Source organism: Buteo buteo, chromosome 15 (assembly GCF_964188355.1).
Source record: "Buteo buteo chromosome 15, bButBut1.hap1.1, whole genome shotgun sequence".
In the NCBI taxonomy this organism is placed as follows: domain Eukaryota; kingdom Metazoa; phylum Chordata; class Aves; order Accipitriformes; family Accipitridae; genus Buteo; species Buteo buteo.
The window spans coordinates 22,087,258-22,106,136 of record NC_134185.1 but is presented as its reverse complement, the minus strand read 5'-3'; the positions used below and the strand labels follow the sequence as shown (position 1 = coordinate 22,106,136).

General features: G+C 40.0%; 1 protein-coding gene across 1 annotated transcript; it reads right to left on the bottom strand.

Annotated features, from left to right (window-relative positions):
• Positions 1 to 6,134: 6,134 nt before the first annotated feature.
• On the bottom strand, positions 6,135 to 18,774 carry ZUP1 (zinc finger containing ubiquitin peptidase 1). Its single transcript, XM_075046757.1, has 9 exons — positions 18,412 to 18,774; positions 16,185 to 16,301; positions 15,116 to 15,225; positions 14,229 to 14,397; positions 12,299 to 12,487; positions 11,809 to 11,977; positions 10,985 to 11,136; positions 10,427 to 10,647; positions 6,135 to 9,188 (listed from the first exon to the last, which is right to left on the bottom strand). The coding sequence occupies exons 1-9, from the start codon at positions 18,728 to 18,730 to the stop codon at positions 9,141 to 9,143; spliced, it is 1,494 nt and encodes a 497-aa protein (XP_074902858.1). The 5' UTR covers positions 18,731 to 18,774; the 3' UTR covers positions 6,135 to 9,140.
• Between the last annotated feature and the right edge of the window lie 105 nt (positions 18,775 to 18,879).

The window sequence follows — 18,879 nt, the reverse complement described above, 5'->3', positions numbered from 1 at the left end:
CTATTACATACTAATAACATCGCGTATTGAACCTTATTGCACAAATCCATGCCGAAGATACATGGTGCCTGAGTTACTAGAGAAGCTTCTCATAAGTTAGCATTACCTAAGGGCCACAATCAGTGTGGAAGGCTAAATGTAGCCATTTTTCATGCACACTGTCTGCTCTCTCCTACAGGATTTCTGTCATGGTCATTCTCTGTCTCCTTCTTTCTTTCACTCCTGTAATTTACAACTGAATGTGTTTTACCTGTGTGTCTTGTATTCAAGTTCCCAAGTTCAGCAAAGTGGCAGGGGCATTTTAGGTTGCCACAACAATTCTAAAGCACCATGAAAAGGACTTTTCTTTGGAAGATGAGCTGTTTGGGTAGTTTTGTTTGTGTATCCCCACTAATGCACCAGAGCAGGATTCCAGCAAAGATTCTTTTAAAAGTGCTATTAATTTGAGGGTACATTTTTTCTTTCTTTGAGAGATAGTTTTCTCTCTGATAGCCATTAGTTTGTGTTTTGTCCCCAGAGTTTTCTAGCTAGAAAGAGGGAAGAGTTAGGTGCATTTTACACTGCAGAAAAATGAACAGGGTGAAACCGAGGCATGAGAAGTTTTGGAGAGTTACAGGGACAGTCAAAGCTAAACAAATGTGTATGCTGCACAGTGGGAATCACACACTTTCACATAACACTAGTGGTATGTGAAAAGGAGACGTTGCCAGGGCAAAATGTGTAGGCAGTGACAAGGAGGATTGGGCTAATTTTCCTTGGCAAAGGATATGGAATGGTGAACCAAATAGGTTTACCATTTGGTGAAACAAATTCTGAATTTTCTACTATTATGTGTATTATTTCTGCATTTTAACTTGTGTTTATATGTTACTTTTCTTCTGGGAAAGCAAAGTAATTGACATAAGTTTCAGTGATTTAGCTGCGGGCTAGCTGCAAGTGCTTGCTTCTTGACTCACGCACTCCAGAGGGTATGTCAGTAAATATGAATTTCCATGCTGTTTTCAAATGGATCAAAAAAACCTAGAAAACAAGCTAGTCCAGCTAAAAAAAATGTGCTTGATCACCCTAATATTTTTCAGTCTTTAGATACAAAGTCATTTTACAAAGTTAAGCTCATAGGGAATGGGTTGAATCTACAGTAACACCTTCGTAAGGGAAGTGTGAGAACCAGGACAGGAGGTAGTCTAGAAAAGATCATTTTTGTTAAATTTTTTGCTTAATTTTTTACTAGACCCTGACCCCCTCCTTCAGTACATTACTAGTTGATGAAAGTCAGAATTCTCAAAATACATAAAATGAAGAATAATATGAGCTATTTAAGCAAAGCAAGCTAACAGTCCGAGCATGGGATTCCTTTGTTCTAGTTTCAAAGATAATGTCTTCTTTTTGAGTATGAGGATTTAACTAGTTCTGCATTATAACCCATTTTTCATAGGTTCTGCTTTTACTGGGAGATCAAAGTCATAACCAAATTGAAAGATAAATGATTTACAAGAGTGTGCTAAATTTTGAATAGAGAATCTGAGAACACCATGTCCATGAAAGCAACCATCAACTGGAAAACAGCTTTTTAAAAACTATAATGACTTTTTTTCAATAATTTGAAGTACTAAAATCTACTAGGGTAAGAGGAAACTGAATGTTAAAAATTATAAGCATTAAATGTTGTAAAATGTGTCTGACCTAAGAAATGTGACAAAACCAATGATGTGACAGTAAGATAACCTTTGAATTAGGCCTAAACCTCTCTCTTTTAACAAAGTCTAGCCACTTACTTTGGCTAGAGGTGAGCACTGAACTCTCCATTTCACACAACACTGTGGAGCCATCTCCTTGCACTTCCTGCCTTACAGTAAAATATGCCTGTGGTCACAGTTATCCATGTATTTAGTTCATATTTGTGTGTGTGTGTACATGTTTTAACAGAAATAAAAAAAAACAAACCTTGAAAAGGCCAGGGATTGAAGAACATGATCTTCTTTTCTCTCAGTTGCAGTAAAGACCTCAAATCCTTCCAATTGCTTTGCATGACCAGTAGCTGAAAAGCATTACACCATCTACACAGTTTTTCTGTATGCACAGCAAAAATTATCAGCTAGATATCTTATTATTTCCGTCTTGGCTGTTCCCCTCTAAAATTTCTGTATCTTCTCCACAAGCCTCCACCTCCTCAAGAAGTAATTCAAGTATTGCTGGTTTACACTGTTGTAATGTTGTTTGCTCAACCCTGTTACACTTTCTCATATTCAAGGTATTGACAAGCACTTGTCTTTTACAGCTCTAGTTTTCTCCCTTTAGCCTGATTCAACTTCCAATATATCAGCTTGACACTCTTGTTTGCCATTTGAATAAAAACGTTTCTTCTTCAATCTGTTTGGAAAGAACTCAGAGTTTGCCATGGGATCATTTTTTCATATCTTTGGATGTAACCTGTTCCTGCCACAGTCTCTGGTTCACCTTTTATTCAGATTTTTTTCTTCAGAAAAGCTGTAGATTTTCAACACAGCATCTCGCAGATCCTGCAAAGGAAGAAGTAGATGGGGGCTGGAGGAGTATACCATTAAATATCCCATTATACTCCATTCAAGACCAGGTTTATCAAGGCACTTTGACATTTTACCTCTCGGTACCACTTTGAACAAGGCCAAGTGTCAAAAGCTATATTCTGGAAAGAGGAACTCTTTATGTCTCTGGATTAGAACCAATTACTGGAAAAATCCTTATTTGCTTAGTCTGTCTACTTTGAGACTATTCTTCTCCAAGTGAGGTGATGGGCTAACACTGATTCTGGTCTTTAAAATCTTCAATTTTTTTTCTCAAAATTCTACAGACTCTCCAGTTTGCTAAACCACTGCAAAGGACACAGACTTTTTTCTGTGGAAAGCACACAGGCTTTTTTCTGTGGAATTTAAGGTAGGATGCCACAAACTATATTATAGGTGACATAACACACAAACACCAGAGCTGTAATCTTGAGGCCACTAGCTGGGAGGAATGAAAAATACTACCCCATGTAAACTGCTGAACGTCTAAGAATGAGGACAAGACTCTGCATGTTTTTCACTGATAAGTCTTGCACACTGTGATCCCACTTAGAATATGATTTGTCCTATGTTATCATGTAGCCAACAGTCCAGTTAAAGTTGCAGCTCATTGCCTACATTGCCCTGTGAGTTTGAGGTGAAAGGTAAATGAGAAAAAAGCTGTAGTGATATGAAATTACATCCCTGTGAGGAAAATTATTGCCTGAAAATTGCACACAAAAGAAAATCGCAAACTGCAGAGGATAGAATTCACTCCATAGCCCTGCTTCGGAGGATAGCAAGGGCAGAGATCGGAAAGGTGACAAAAATCCTTGCTTATTTGTTTGTGTCACTATCATACAATTATTTTTATCAATTATAGCTTATTTTGTTATTCTTCTGTTACAAATGATTCACATCTTTTAACAAATATATTCCCCTTGTCAATACTGCCCAGTTCATGGATGGATCATATCATGGATCTGAGGCTGATACAGCCATAGATATGACTTCAAATATCCTCTTCCTTACCCGCAAGGAAATTAAGAACGGGAAGGCAATGAATATCATTGCACTTGTATATTGTTTGTAATTTGCTCACATAACATAGCTACAAGAGACTGAAATATATGAAACTCAAGTAAGTAAGAGCTGTTGATCTGATTTGCATAAAATCTGGGTTTTTCAAAGTTTGTGGAAAAAAAGAAAGATGAGTAACAGTACCAAATAAAGAACCAGGTAGTGACATTTGCAGAAGAAATTTCTGCTGGATTTAGATGCGGACTCCTCCTTGCACTCTAACACTTCCACAAGAAGGAGGATGTGAGATCATTCCTCACCACATCTGTCACCCCACAACCCTCCTTCCTTGTCGGTGCAAAACTGTAGGCATGATGCACCCAATAAGTAGGTAGCTTTGTACATTTACATAGCTATACGAGCTGCAAATGTGAACCCACTGTGATTTATAGTATACAGATACACGAGTAAACCCTCGGCAAAAACAGCTGCTTTATCAGACCACATCCAAAAGAACAGTAACTTGAGCTGAAACTTTTATTTGTTGATTTTGGTTTTGGGCTTTTTTGTTTTCTTTCTTCTGTTGTCAGGCTCTGGAGGTGGAGAAGGGAAGGGGAAGAAGCAAGGCTTCAAAAGCTCCTACATCCACCATTCACATGGAGGAGGAGGAGTTTATGCTGGGAACATGTGTTAAGTACAAGGGCTGATAATGCAATACCTCTAAACAAGTTGCAGAAATAACATTCTCTCCTACCCCTCTGCTCTCTCCTTTCCTGGAGCTAAATGGTAAAGCAAGCGCATAGCAAACAAATGAGGTGATGGTCCATGTTATTTAAAATAAATCCCTGCCATAGATTCTTAGCCCTTATTTCCATGCCTTCTCTTCTTCAGAAAATATTAAACTCAAAATATTCGGAGCCCACATAGTCTCCTGAAAGAAAATAAAGGCCCCTGAAGGCTATTTATGATCATATTATTTATTTAGGTGCAATAATACCTCATAAACACATCATTTAACAGCTACCTTTGGTTTGAGATTATCTAAATCAAAGTACACATTTAAAGGTAAAAAATTAATAAACTCTTGGAATTCATCTGTGCAGCTAGAAAGTATTATCTTTTGGCAAACTATGACAGCACTGCACATTAGCCGTGGCCTCACCTATCATCTGACAAGCAATATGTTGCCAGCCTCTGTGACAGGGCAAGAGTGACAAAGAACTGAGATTTCTCCCCAGTTCCTCTCTGTGCAGAGGTATCTCTCTACATAGTACACAGAATGGGTCACTGTTGGGCATGGATGTGCTGCATGAAAAGCAGGAAACTTGATCAGGGAGTGGTTGTGTACCGATGTTGTGTTCCTTCCTCAGGCAAGAGCTTTATGATATTTCCTCTTCTATTTATTTGGGAGAAACTTAGTATTTTACACAATAGTAACTGCTTTGCTTAAGTGACAGTGGATAAACCCTTGTCTTTTCTCTCTTCAGGAAATCCTCCAGATTTGGTTTCTCTAACCCGATTATGCTTTTGAAGGAATGAATAAAGATGACTAACCTATCCTTAAATTTTCTATAGACACAGATAGTCTGCAAGAAATTTTTTCTTTTAAACTCAGGGAAGATATATCACCTCAAACCATTAATTAGATATGATTTAGAAACAGGCACAAATTCTCCATGAGGGTGAATTTATCACCCAAGATGCTAGAATAGGCAGAGATGAATGCTGACTTTGTGCTGACACTACAGAGTAATGAAGAACTGATGTACGACACCTGACAGCTTTTAGGAAACAAATGCTTCCCAGCTGGAATCTGAGCCCTCTCAGCACTTGCTGCTTAGCAATACATATGGTATGAAGAATACTGTTTTTATAATTAGGGCTCAAATGGCAGTGGTTCTTCATAGTAACACCCTTCTCTAAACTCTTCATCTCTAGAATCTGACTGCCATTAAAAAAAATATAAAAAACCTTTATTTGCTGTGCTTGCACGGAAAACACAGTGTAACCCATGTAGCATTGTCTGAACATTCTCTGTGTATGAAGACTATTATGATATAACCATGAGACGGAATTAAAACTTGTCACTTCTCTGCAGTCTACAGATGCCTCCTGCACAACTCCCTGGGATTCCCCCATGCTACCTGCAGAAAGGAAAGGAACAGTGCTGAAATAAAATGCTCGAAAACACCCCGTACAGGTGAACTCTTGTCTGCACAGAGGAAATCATCACTTTCAGGGCTGGAGGGTGCAATGAAATTCACTGCCAGGTAGCCTAAGAGAATAATTAGAATGCGTTAAAATTGTTTCTGTGAGAAAAACCTAGGGGTCACCAAAATCCACATTTTTTCACTGGAACCTTCGATTAGGAACATGTAATCTGAAAATGCTTATCTATAAAGCAATGTGAATTAGAATTAAACACTAGAATTAGCAGAATATTACTAGCATACTAGAATTAGATTACTTGATTTTCAAAATAATGTTCACATTAAAGTCTCTATAACTTCCTAGTATTATAGTATATAAAAAAGTACTTGGACAAGTCATATCTAAGATAAATTGAGCATAAATAGACAAAAAAGAATGAAACATTTTGCCCCCAAAATTTTGAATTTACAAAGAGTTTTGACATTGTTCCCAAGGAGAAATGAACACATTTTCAAAATCATGGTAAAACAGTTACAGCTTCTGACAAACCCGCGTGGCAATTATCACAATAATCACCTGAAGCTTTTCCGAGAGTTAGTTTACTCCATGTAAAGAATAAACTGCTTCAGCACTCGCTGTATAGCAGACTCAGGAGGCCTTTCAGTAATCAGTTTATGCTCGGTCTTGTGTATGTTCGCAGACACTCCTTCACTGCTTTTTTCAGAGAACACAATTTGCAGCTGAACATGAGCAGCTAGGACCCCCAGCAATGACAAGTCTCTGTGATTTACTTCTGATTACAAAAGTGTACTACTCCTTCTGTTGCCCTGCTGCCTGGGAAGAGAAAAGCGGATCAAAGTCCTTCTTGGAATTTCAGAAACACGCCATCAGTTTCTTCACCCAAGTGGTTAACCAAATACTTAGGGTCTTGCAAATAGATCCAAACAGGATCCTGTTGTTTCTCTGAGGCAACTATTTGCAAAGAAGATAAAAAGTTGAGCTTCTGTGAACCGAGGGGAGCCTGGTGATAAGAGGCAACATCCCTTAAACAGTTATTTTAGTTAGCATTGAGCCCAAATGCACTCGTTCTCTCTCAGGGCAAACTTTTGGTAGTGATTCAGGCTGTAAGTCCTGGATCTCATTAGGGTTGTTTTAATGTTTTATTACCCCCCAGACTTCTTTCCAGTGGTGTCCAGCTAATGTTTGAAAGTTACCCCATTACCCTGCCCCAGCTGCAATTCCCTGAAAAGGCTATTGTTTGTTCTACCATGATTACTTTGGTTGGTTGGACCTTTACATGGCATTCCTGGGGTCAAGCTGAAACAAGTCACACCAGGAACTTGACCTTAATAAACCTGTAATTAGGCCTGTGTTGCTCTGACAATACCAGAGTGCTTGTTAAAAAAACAAGAACGAACAAACACAAAAACAACCCAAACAAACAAATAAAAAACCCACAATAAACCAAAACAAAACACAACAAAATCTTGGAGGACCATGGCATAAGTTCGTGCTTACACAAGGAATCAAGTATCTCAAATTGCTGGTTGCTGTCCAGGTGGTGCCAGGAACTGCCACTGCCACTGCAAGAGCTGTTGCAGAGGCATCTTTGGCTGGATCAAGTGAGCCTCCCACTCTTCTGCTCACTTATAATCTAGCTGCTCCATGGCAGTTATGGAGAAATCAAACACCATGTACAAGCCATTACAAACAGATATTTCAAATTTGCATGTTAAAGCATTTCACTGAAACACCAGCTTAGTCCCAATGGCAGTTTGAACACTTAAGTGAAGAGCTGGGGCTGAGCTGCAATTCCTGCTTCTTACACTTACGCATCGGGGTACAGCGTCAGATGGGTAAAGAACACACTCAGTCTGGAATTAGCAGAGGCTTAGCCAGGAATAGACTCGGCCCCAGTCACAGGGCAGGTGAGGGAACAGTGCAGAAGAGATTGAAGTGTATCCGTGAGAAGTTAAATGATCGCATGGCTGCAGAACTTCACATGGCTTAAGAACGTGTGCCACACAGACTGGCGCTAATAGGTGAGCTGATGGTCCCCCAATTCCCAGGAACTCTGTGCCTAGTCTTAGCCCCTCCAGTGTCCTAAATATTTCATCCCTTCACAGGTTACAGGCCACTTCTACATACCTACTGAAATTAATATATTTTCATAAGTGTTTTACTTTCATGCATGTTTCAGAATTTTTTTTTTATTTATGGGATTGTAATATCTTTACATGTTCATGTGTTTCACTACTTCCAAAAATTACTAGTTCTTATTGCCAGAGCATATTAAACTTGACAGAAACAGGTTAATGGTAAGACACCTACCTCTAGATGTCAACATGGAAGAGAGCGTAAACGAAAGGGAAGCATCTAAGCTCCAGCTACAGTAAACAAATGCTACGGGATGATTCAGTTGCTTAAGCAAAGTAATCTAGTGCTATTTGCAACACACTTGACCATCCCTCCTAGCCTCCAGTTGCCCTGCTGGAGAGGCATTACAGCCAGAGCAGGATGTCTCAGGTACAGCAGGGTGCCTCAGACACCCAAGATACTTGTTTCAGCAGCTAGCTCCAGTCTCTTAAATGGTGCTAACCCTGCACAACAAAGCCTCTAGTCAACAGTCAGTTCAAATGTCCTTTTGAGATGCCTCTGAGACCCAGGGGATATACATTATAAAACACAGACAAAAATAGAAATTAAAGGATGAAATACTTATTTTAAAAAATATTTTTTATTTTTTCATGGTACAAAATAAGTATTTTCTTTCTATACCCAATGGATTCTCCTGCACAGCCCCTAAAGCACATGCACCCCACTTTGGACACCACTATCTTAGACCTCACAGCCAATGCTAACACTGAACTACCTCGTAAGCACACATGTTCATGTTTACAAGTTCAGTAGTAAACTAATACCTGGTGGAACAGACTGTATTGTGAAATCACTGAACTGTCTCTGTACTTTGCAAATAGTTGCAGGAGAATTTGCTGAGGCATAACAGATATTTGTTGATCAAATTTGGTAAGAAATAGGGCACTGGCCACAGAGGCAGCATAAACATATTTACAGAGGTAAACCATAACCAGGTACTCCAATAACGTAATTCCATATTATCTTTATCCACTGCTTCCTGACAGTTATCTACAGTGCATAGTTTGCTATGGGATGGTAGGTGTTGCTTGGTAATTTGAGCAACTAAGAAAATACCAAATTTTCTAGTAAGACAAGGACTGTAATACTTCAGTTACAGATTCAACAGGAGGGCAGAGTTTTGATTGAAGATCAAAACTACAGGTTCACTCCAGTGTTGTGCTTCTCCAGAGCCCCCAGCTATTTATGGAGACATAGTTTAAGTCTAGGAATTGTTGAGTTAGGGTCACAGTCTGCAAGTTTAATGTTTTGCAGCCAGCAAGTTCCAGAAAGAGGTAATAAAGACATCCTTTAAGGAATCTTCTCTGATGTTAAGACCTGAGAATCATGGCAGCGAGCCTAAAAATAGGTGGGGAGAGGGGAAAGAGAATAGTTTAATGAACAAAAATACCACTTTAAAGACCATTTTCCAAATCAGTAGTTTAGTAAGCTTAACAAGTATAAGGGGTCATATTTCATCTTAATTACATAGGAGCTTTCAAGACAAAATTCTAAATAACTGATATTTTTAAATATAAATCAAATCTTTGAAAAGAGGAAACAAAAACCGAAACCAAACAAAATCCCACACACAAATCCCATACAACACTCTTCTTTTTACTGTATCCTGAATTTTAAAGCTTTTGCCAGCAGGAGGAAGACAGGATGGCTGTGTTTCACTGATATTTCTGACATGTTTGGGGCCAGAAAACACTTAAGACAATATCTCATTTCAATATACAGATGTTAAATACAGTTGAGCAGGTGACTCAGTCACCAGTTATTTCCTAGTTTACATAGAAGTCTGTCCTGAAGCTTGAACACACTGAATGGTGCTGATAAGACACCACAGAATTGGAACATTGGTCCTCAGAATCAATTTGTTAGTGTAGGAAAGAGAAAGCTTAATAAACAAAACTTACATCTGACATTCAGCTGAAAACTTCTAAGGTCTTAATAAGTTACAATGCCCAAAGTGAAACATGTGGATCTGATTTATAAAAATGCCAACAGCTCAAACATACAAGTTGCTCAGAGCTGCGTTTTGAATATATGAAGTTCTAAGTACTTCCAGAAAGCAGAATGCACTAGTTCTAATGTCAAAGCTGCGGAGACATGGGATGGTTAGGCCTCATTATCTGCACACCTTGTTCTTCAACTGTCAAAGGCTGACAGACACCACATAGCTTTACAAAGTTGCAGTAAAAACCCCCGAAGATAATTTTGGAATACGAATGGTTTGCAAGTACCTTATATGCCCACAATAAGCTATTTAGGATAAAACATTGTAAGAAAACAAAAAGAAAAAAAAAGCCTAATTTACATGTGCAAACAGCTGCAAGCTTCATGAAAGATTTAGACGTTGTCAGTTACATCAAGGTGGCATGCACTTACATGCAAAACTTCCTTGGTCTTGGTATCCTGTGATTACTCAATTCACAGAGAATAAGCAAATAGTAGCAGAGAAGAAGAACGAGGAAAGTGAGGAGATGAAAATTCACTACACAACCACATATGCATATGCATTTGACTGTTAGAGAAGAAATGCAGATTCTCTTAAATTTTCTTAGACAGAAACTATTTTCCGAAATACTTACAGCTTTCTCTTCCAATGAGAGTACACCATCTATAGCCACTATCTGGTATTGCTTTTCTTTTAAGCTACCCACAAATTTCCGAAGGAGTTTGAGACTAGTACCATCACTGTTTTGTTTTAGCAGTTTCTGCATTTCTTGTGAAGGGCATCCCGGGTCAAACAGTAGCAAACATAAGGTTTTGTTCTTCCTCTCTTCTATTCCAACAACTGTACGACTATGACCTAATTTCAAAATAGAGTTTCAGTATTTTAAAACCACATAAATCCCAGTCCTTGTAGCATACTACTTATTTTCAGATCAAGGAAGATATTAATTGAAATTGAATAAGGTAGTTATAAGTAAAGAGCAGATGTCAAAAAGTTGAGATCCCAGTCACACCCAGCTCTTCCATCCAATAAAAATACAAATTTTAATATTGCTCTTACTAAATAAAAAATAACAGGAAATAAAGCCATGCCTTCATTTAAATGAAGAAGGAACATAAAATGCTGCTCTGAATTGCAGCACATATAAAGAAAGATAGAGAAGAGAAAGAAACCAGCATATTGTGATACTGACCTTGATGTTGCAAGTAGATAGGTGGTTTGGAAGTACACGCTACCTTTGCACCACCTTCATTATCTGTAGAATAGTAACGCAAAATCCACTCGAATAAACGAGGGTGTGTACCCATAGGGCCAGTTGGTTTGTGAAAGTCAATGATTTGACACCTACAGAACATTTAGAATGAAAACAACAATAAAATTTCAAGAGGTTGTTTGTTAAAACAACTTTTTCACCTCTCAGTCCTTTCCTCCTGCAATTGTAAACACAGTAATTCCAGGCGTCAAGCAGTCATTACCACTGTTTTATGTTTTTTTAAATACAGGAGTATGGGACACAATTACAAAGCAATGCAATATATACTGTTCAAAACTGGAAGATTTATTATGTAACAAAGAAACACTCTGTTCAGTCTAACAAGAACTTGTAAAACTTGCAAAAATTAAAATGTTTGATTTTTTGTGTGTGATACATGTACACTAGAGAATCCAATTAACAGCTTTCAGAATTATGCAAGTTAATAGTTGAAATTCAGACTCTTCTTGAGAATAAACTTCTAAAAGAAATTAAGTTTTTAATCAACGTATGATTTTATGCATACATGGCATCATTGTTCATCAAGTCTCAATGATCTAAGCAGTTATTCAATTTATGTACCTGCACAAGTAGTTACACAGGTTTATACTGCGCTAAATCACATCTGTTATAGGTTGATTAAATTTAAAGCCACTAAGGTGGCTTTGTCATCACACCATTCGCAATTCTGACCTTTAAAGGTACAGCACTTGAATCAGCACTTAAAAATAAAAACAACAACAACAACAAAAAGCAGTATTTACTTTATCCTGAGACTGGTTAACAGTGAATAAATTTCACATGCTCCTATCCATGCTTTGGAACCGTGTAACCTGTTGTTGAAGTGAGATGCCCCATGAGGATCAAAGCCTTCTCTCCAGGCATCTTCAATCATGGACTGAATCTTTGGTATACTAGGAATTAGTGTAGTATCTGGAACAGAAAAAGCTTTTGAATTGTGGCTACAGTTACTGAAATAGTGTATTAATTAAAAATATTCAGCTTCTTTTACTAGAGGCAGTTGATGATACAAAGATGCACCAAAAAACCCTAAAGCTAAAACTTCAACCACATCATGCCTTGCCAGTATTCACCCCTCTGATTCTTTCCACAGCAAGTTCCAGTGGTATAACAAGCATTTAATAGGTAACATTGATGTAATAAGCCTTGCTGTGTAAATGAAAAGGTAAACCATCAGTCAGTAGGTTGTCATCCGAGGTACGTGAAACAAACAGGCAGCTTTTTGTTTAATACCTCTCAAGCAGTCATTATACAAGCTGTTTTGCAACAGTGAGGAAAGGAGCATTTGGAAATTCCTGTAACCGCAACCCCAGCCTCTGTCGCCCAAAGATGAGTGGAAGTGATCTACTCCTGTTGAAAGCCATACATGCCTCACATCTTTGTTTTCGTTCTGATAGTACTTGCACAATGCTTCAATGACTCCTAAAAGAAGACCAAATATAAAGTTTATCTGTAAAATGAACTACAAAATCTGCCAGAAAAAGATTCTTTCCCCAGCTTGGAACAGATACAGATTATGACAATTTATTTTAAAACTTCTAAGTGATCCTACATTACATCTAGAACCCAAATCACAAAACCAGTGGACACTGCACCTATTTCATTTTGATAGTCTTTACTTTGATGAATTTATGTACTATGAAGCTTTCAGAATTCAATCTATTTTTTCCACTGCTGCTACACAATGACAATTCTAAACTAAACAGCTTGGGCTACGTTATAAACTGTGATAAGCACAGGAACTATTGCAATGAAACAGGAAAAGTAATGTCACCAATAAAGCATTTCTATGCCACTGCCACCTCCAGTACAACATCCCCATAAAAACATGGAAATACTGATGCATACTACGTAATCCTTTTATTCCCCCCCAAATTATTTGCCCTGGAGAAACTAAGACAAGAAAAGGAATGGCACAGAATTTGAGAATAACTGTAAATATGTTAAAAAAAAATAATCTACTGGCAGGATATTCCAAATCCTCCTTTGTTACATAAAAGAACATGCTTGGGAATGCTCTCTCCAATTTGTATATGTAAATTCTCAAAGGCCCTTTATTGCCATGCTATCGTGAAGACAATCATTCCATAGCCATCATTTTCTGAATTCCTCTCTGAAGTCTAAATCATTACCAAGAATGAAAACTCTAAATGTATTATTTCCACTCAATACATTTTATAGAAGAAATTTTCTCTTACCTGTCAAGAGCCAAATGAAAATTTTGTAAGCTAGAACCACTAGCAACAAGCTAAAAGACTTTTGAACTGTGGTCTTGGCAAGCAAAGACAAGGAAGGCTTTTGAAAGGGACATGGAAATGCATTGGCACTGTATTTTTGTACCAATTATAAAACATTTCAAAGAAGATGTATCAAGTAGATGTCTACTCCTCCCAGTCCTCTCTTGGACTTTGTAATCAGGTGAACACTGTGCTTACCTGGGACCAGCTTACATGATACTACAACTAACTGAAACACAAGATAAATAGCTGCTCTAAATTTTAACAACTACGCTAGCTTAGGAACCAATGAGTACTAAGTAATAAACAAGCATACACTCAAGGACAACCAACTTGTAATAAGACATTTGCATCTTTTGATACATATGATAATGGCTTTAAACTGAAAGAGGGTAGATTTAGATTAGATGTAAGGAAGAAGGTCTTCACTGTGAGGGTGGTGAGGCACTGGAACAGGTTGCCCAGAAAGGTTGTGGATGCCCCATCCCTGGCAGTGTCCAAGGCCAGGTTGGATGGGGCTTTGAGCAACCTGGTCTAGTGGAAGGTGTCCCTGCCCATGGCAGGGGGGTTGGAACTCGATGATCTTTAAGGTCCCTTCCAACCCAAACCATTCTATGAGTCTATGATATTGTATTTGGGCCCTTAACCAGACAACTTTTTTCTACGGAACCTTGGAACCAAAAGAAAAAAAAGAAAAAAAAAAAAAAAAGTCTTCAGGTTAGAATAAAGATTAGAAACATACCAAGCTCTAATTTGCTTATTAGTTTAGGACTAAAATGATATAGATTGATCTAGAAAATAAGGATTAGAATTAGGATGCAACTAATATTAAACATCCAATTACATGCTTTGTTAAAGACAGGTTTGGTCACTACAACCTAGGTCTAAAAAGTAGTCTTAGTTGTATACGATTTCAGCATTTTTACCTGAGGTCTTTGTCTTCCCATCATCTATACCAAAAGCCAAACATTCCATCATGTCAGCTTTTCTCTTGTGATATTCAAAAGGCTGCATCCTTCCTCTATTAACTTCCCTTTCCATATTCTTTAGGAATTGCTGCTTGTAGCCTCCAGAGTTATCCAAGCCATACTGTCTCTGTTAGGGATGGAATGTACATGATTTAAATCACATTTTTTAAAAATTCACATCTAGCGATTTCGAGAAGCTGCATGTACAACCAGCAACTTTGAAAAATAGTGAACTGTGAGATAAAAACTTCAGATTTGATATTTTAGAGCTGAAGGCCAAGCTTCACTCCTCAGTAGGAACGTGGGACTAGGAAAGCCACACCTGGAAGAGCAGGCACGTCCCTATGCTCCCTCTTGAGCAGAGAGCCATTGGCACAGAGACAGTCAATGGCCAGGAGGTAGTGAGAGTGGGAAATGAGCTATCAGGGCTGTCAGATGGGAGGGAGAGGGGAGCAGGACCTAGCAGGGCAGTGGTCACTGGAGCAGGTGATGGTATCCAGCAAGAGGATAGCCAGGATGCTCAGGGCATCAGGCACTCTCCCAGGGATTATGCTCCAGGCTGCACTGCAAGGCAGAGCGCTAGAGCTGAGCAGAGCACAGTACGAGGTGAGGCGGCAGGCGTGCTGGGGCCCCCAGTGAGAGCAGTACAGCATGCACAGGGAGCACCCAGCCCCAGCCTGAGCCAGGTTGCTTGCAACCCACTCCTGGGCTACTACTTCAACACAGCCCATCTGACTGCACAGCTCCGACCTGGTATGGCCATTCCAGGTCATTACAGTTCCAAGATACTCAGCTTCTAATGGCACAACCGTTCAAAATTTTACCAGTTAGAAATATCACTGTACCTGCAGCTTTTTAAATTCTTCCCTCTCTCTCTTCTCCTCTTCTGATCTCTGCTGTTTATCTTCTTCAGTTTGGAGCCATTGAGCCAGTTCTAGATCTGTTATGTTTCCACCTACCCAGGAATAACATTCCAAAGACAGAGGAATTGATCAGGAGGTTAACAATGCTTTGATGGATCATTTATTTAATTTGTAAAGATTCTTTTCTAAGCAGACGTACATAAACACAACTGGGCATTAATTTTAGGAGATGCATCCCACATTATTTTGAGCTATTAGCAACAAACACTAAACAGAACTGACTGCATTCAATCTCCCAAGACTCAGACTCTTGACTCGGACAAAGTTTATGCAGTTGCAGGAGCAATTACTTGGCAAATAATGCATGTACCTCTACTACTTAGGAAACAGCTTTTGTTACTATGTTTCACTTCACAGTTAGCAAGAAGTCCCAGTTTCTTGAATACCACGCAGTTATTACCTTCTAGGATCACTGCCACCAGTCTCATAACAAAGTGACAAAACCAAATTTAGGATCAGTGAACTGGATAGGGAATCTCTAGGATTTGATTAGCCATGCTAATAAATAAAATTAATTTTGATTCCTTTACTTTATCGCTATGACTAATGAATCAGCACAAGCATTTAGAGAAAAGAACTGAGAAAAAAAATTGAAGTTTTCATAAGCTATAGATTTTCAGCTCATCACACTGGAATGTGCCACTCTAAATTCCATGTATGTAAACCTTCTACAGAGCTAGGAAAAAAAAAATATATAATATGGCTGTCTTTTAAACATATTTAATTGGAAGTTTTAGTTTTGGCTAACATATAGTACATTTACTTAACAAGCATGCATAGACAAATGTTTCTTTTAGTGTGTGCAATTAAGTAGAGCACTTGGGCAAATGATAGAACTTGCTATTAACTGTTACCTTCATTATGTATGTGTCCAGTTCTCTTTTTAAATAAGGACATATTTAGTTTAAATTTTGTCTGAGATTCTATACTGCAACACGCAAATACTTGTAAATGCTTTCAAGTATTATCAAGCCTGTATCCTTTCATGTACCTTCCGAAAAGCTATGTTCCTCTAAGTGTAAATCCACATGTTCTTCAAGAATCTGAATGTTTGTACAGGTAAGACTGCACATTGGACATTCATACAGCTGTTCACCATTTCCTGTGTCTGAAAAAGAAATGCAGTTTCTTGATCAATGCAGTTCCTGAGTTTTGTGAGAATCAACCCCCCAACTGATACACAGTCAAAGATAAATACACAGGAATAAAATTTGTGTTGCCATTGATACTCCCCAATGAAAGGCAGCAAATTCTAAACAGCTGTAACTCTCTTAACAATTTAAGAATTTGTATCTAAATACCTAACAATTTTAAGACATATTTTCCTTCTTTCTATTAATCAAGTTTTGCCCCATTTAATTTATAGATCACAATTTTCTGTGATAATATCTGTATTAAGAAATGCTTAGTCTGAAATATCAAACCAGTAATGAAAATATCTGTCCTGCTTACAGAAGAGCACCTGGTTACAGCACTTTAATATTCGTGTGATAACACAGCAGTTGGTGAGCAGAAAGAATAAAGTAAAACGTGTTGTCACTCTTACTTTGTTGGTCTTTCTGCATCTCCTCAAATAAATATTCTTTCTGCAGTTTTAGTATTATTGTTGAAGAGTACCATATAGAGTAGGTAAGGTTCAAAACAACTTCTGGAGATCACATCGACCCTCAAAGCAGGGTCAAATTAAACAGGTTAAGTTATATAGGGCCTTTTCCAGTCAGTTTTTTTAATATCCTGAGCTGGGATAGAGTTAATTTTCTTCCTAGTGGCTGGTACAGTGCTGTGTTTTGGGTTCAGCATGAGAAGAATGTTGATAACACACTGATGTTTTCATTTTTTGCTAAGTAGTTTTTAGACTAAGTCAAGGATTTTTCAGCTTCTCACGCCCAGGCAGCAAGAAGGCTGGAGGGGCACAAGGAGTTGGGAGGGGACACAGCCAGGGTGGCTGACCCAAACTGGCTGAAGGGGTATTCCATACCATGTGACATCATGCCCAGTACATGAACTGGGGGGAATTGGCCTGGGGGGATTGCTGCTTAGGAACTAACTGGGCATCGGTCGGCAAGTGGTGAGCAATTGCATTGTGCATCACTTGTTTTGTATATTCCAATCCTTTTACTATTATTATTATTGTCTTATTATTATCATCATTATTATTTTCTTCCTTTCTGTTCTATTAAACTGTTCTTATCTCAGACCACGAGTTCTACTTCCCCTCTCCCCCCTGATTCTCTCCCCCATCCCACTGGACAGGGAGGAGTGAGCGAGCAGCTGTGTGGTGCTTAGTTGCTGGCTGGGACTAAACCATGACAGTTGGAGGTTTTTTGTTTGGTTTTTTTTTTTTTTTAAGAAAAACATATTTTTAACCACAGACTATGCAGTGTAGTTGATTATACTGCCACATTCTGCATCCTCATTCTCATTTGTTTTTCTTGTCAGTATATATAGCTTGTTACATCAAGAATGCTAGTCTTCTAAGAGAGTTACCCACTAGCAGAGATGCCATTACTAAGCTTCTGAAATAGCCACCAGCAACTTTGGACAGCTAGTCAGAATAAAACTCTGAGCTTAAAATAAAAAACAGTATTCAAATAAATAGCTATTTTCCTTACTCCAACTCTGTCCTCCAAGACTTCCTTGTGATCTCCAAACCAACGTTTAGTACTTCAGAGTGCTTTGGTGCTGGATTTTTCCTAGGTCTCTACTTTTAACTGAAAATTACCTTTCCATAATGTGTACTGCAACTGCTCTACGGGATCCTGTCAAAGACAAGACTTCAGGAGGCAAGTCAAACCTTTGTGACCAAACATAGGTCAAGTAGATAAAAACCGTGTCCCTATCACACAAAAGCTTTATGATTTGCTTTCACTGATACGGACGGTATATTCTGGGCACGCAAAACACTGCGGGTTCGTCTGCCTTGGCGTTTGTAGCCCTGCTCTGGACCAGATTTTTCCAGTGACGCCCCCACGGCCTTCGCTCACCGTTCCCTCTCCCAGCGACTCCTCTCCACCGCCTTCACCCACGGCCCCCCCCCCGTGCAGCTCTCCAGCTGCCCCCGCCGGCATAGAAATGCAGCCCAAGAGGCGCTCCGGCTGCGGCCCCGACGCGGTGCACTCGCCCCCGGCCCCGGGTTCTCCGCTCCCCGCCCCGGGCGAGCACGGCCAGCGCCAACCTCCGCGGGGCCCAGCCGCGACGACCCCCCCCCCGCCGCTCACCTTCGCCCGGGGCGCCCAGCAGGACCCCGTGCCGCTCCCTGACGTGCGCCTCCAGCTCCCGCCCCGCCGCCTCCCCACAGAAAGGGCACTCGGGCAGCCCCTCGGCGAGATCGGCGGGGGAGCGGCGGCGGCGGGAGCCCGGCGGCCCCGGGTGAGCCGCCTCGACGTGTCGGCGGAGCTCGTCACAGCCCGGAGCGGCGGCGGCGGCGGCGGCGCAGAGCGAGCAGCGGGGCTGGCGGCCCAGCTGCGCCCGCCGCCGGTGCCGCCGCCCCGCCGCCTCCGGGGCCAGCGCCTGCCCGCAGAGATCGCAGGCCAGCATCGCCCCGCCGCCGCCGCGACCACCACCACCGCCGCCGCCTCCCCCAGAGCAGCGAAACCGTCGCACTCCCGACGTCACATCCTGCCCTGCCCCGCCCCGCCGCTGCCTGCCGGGAAGCGTCGTTTCCCCGCCCGGGGCGGGTGCCTGCC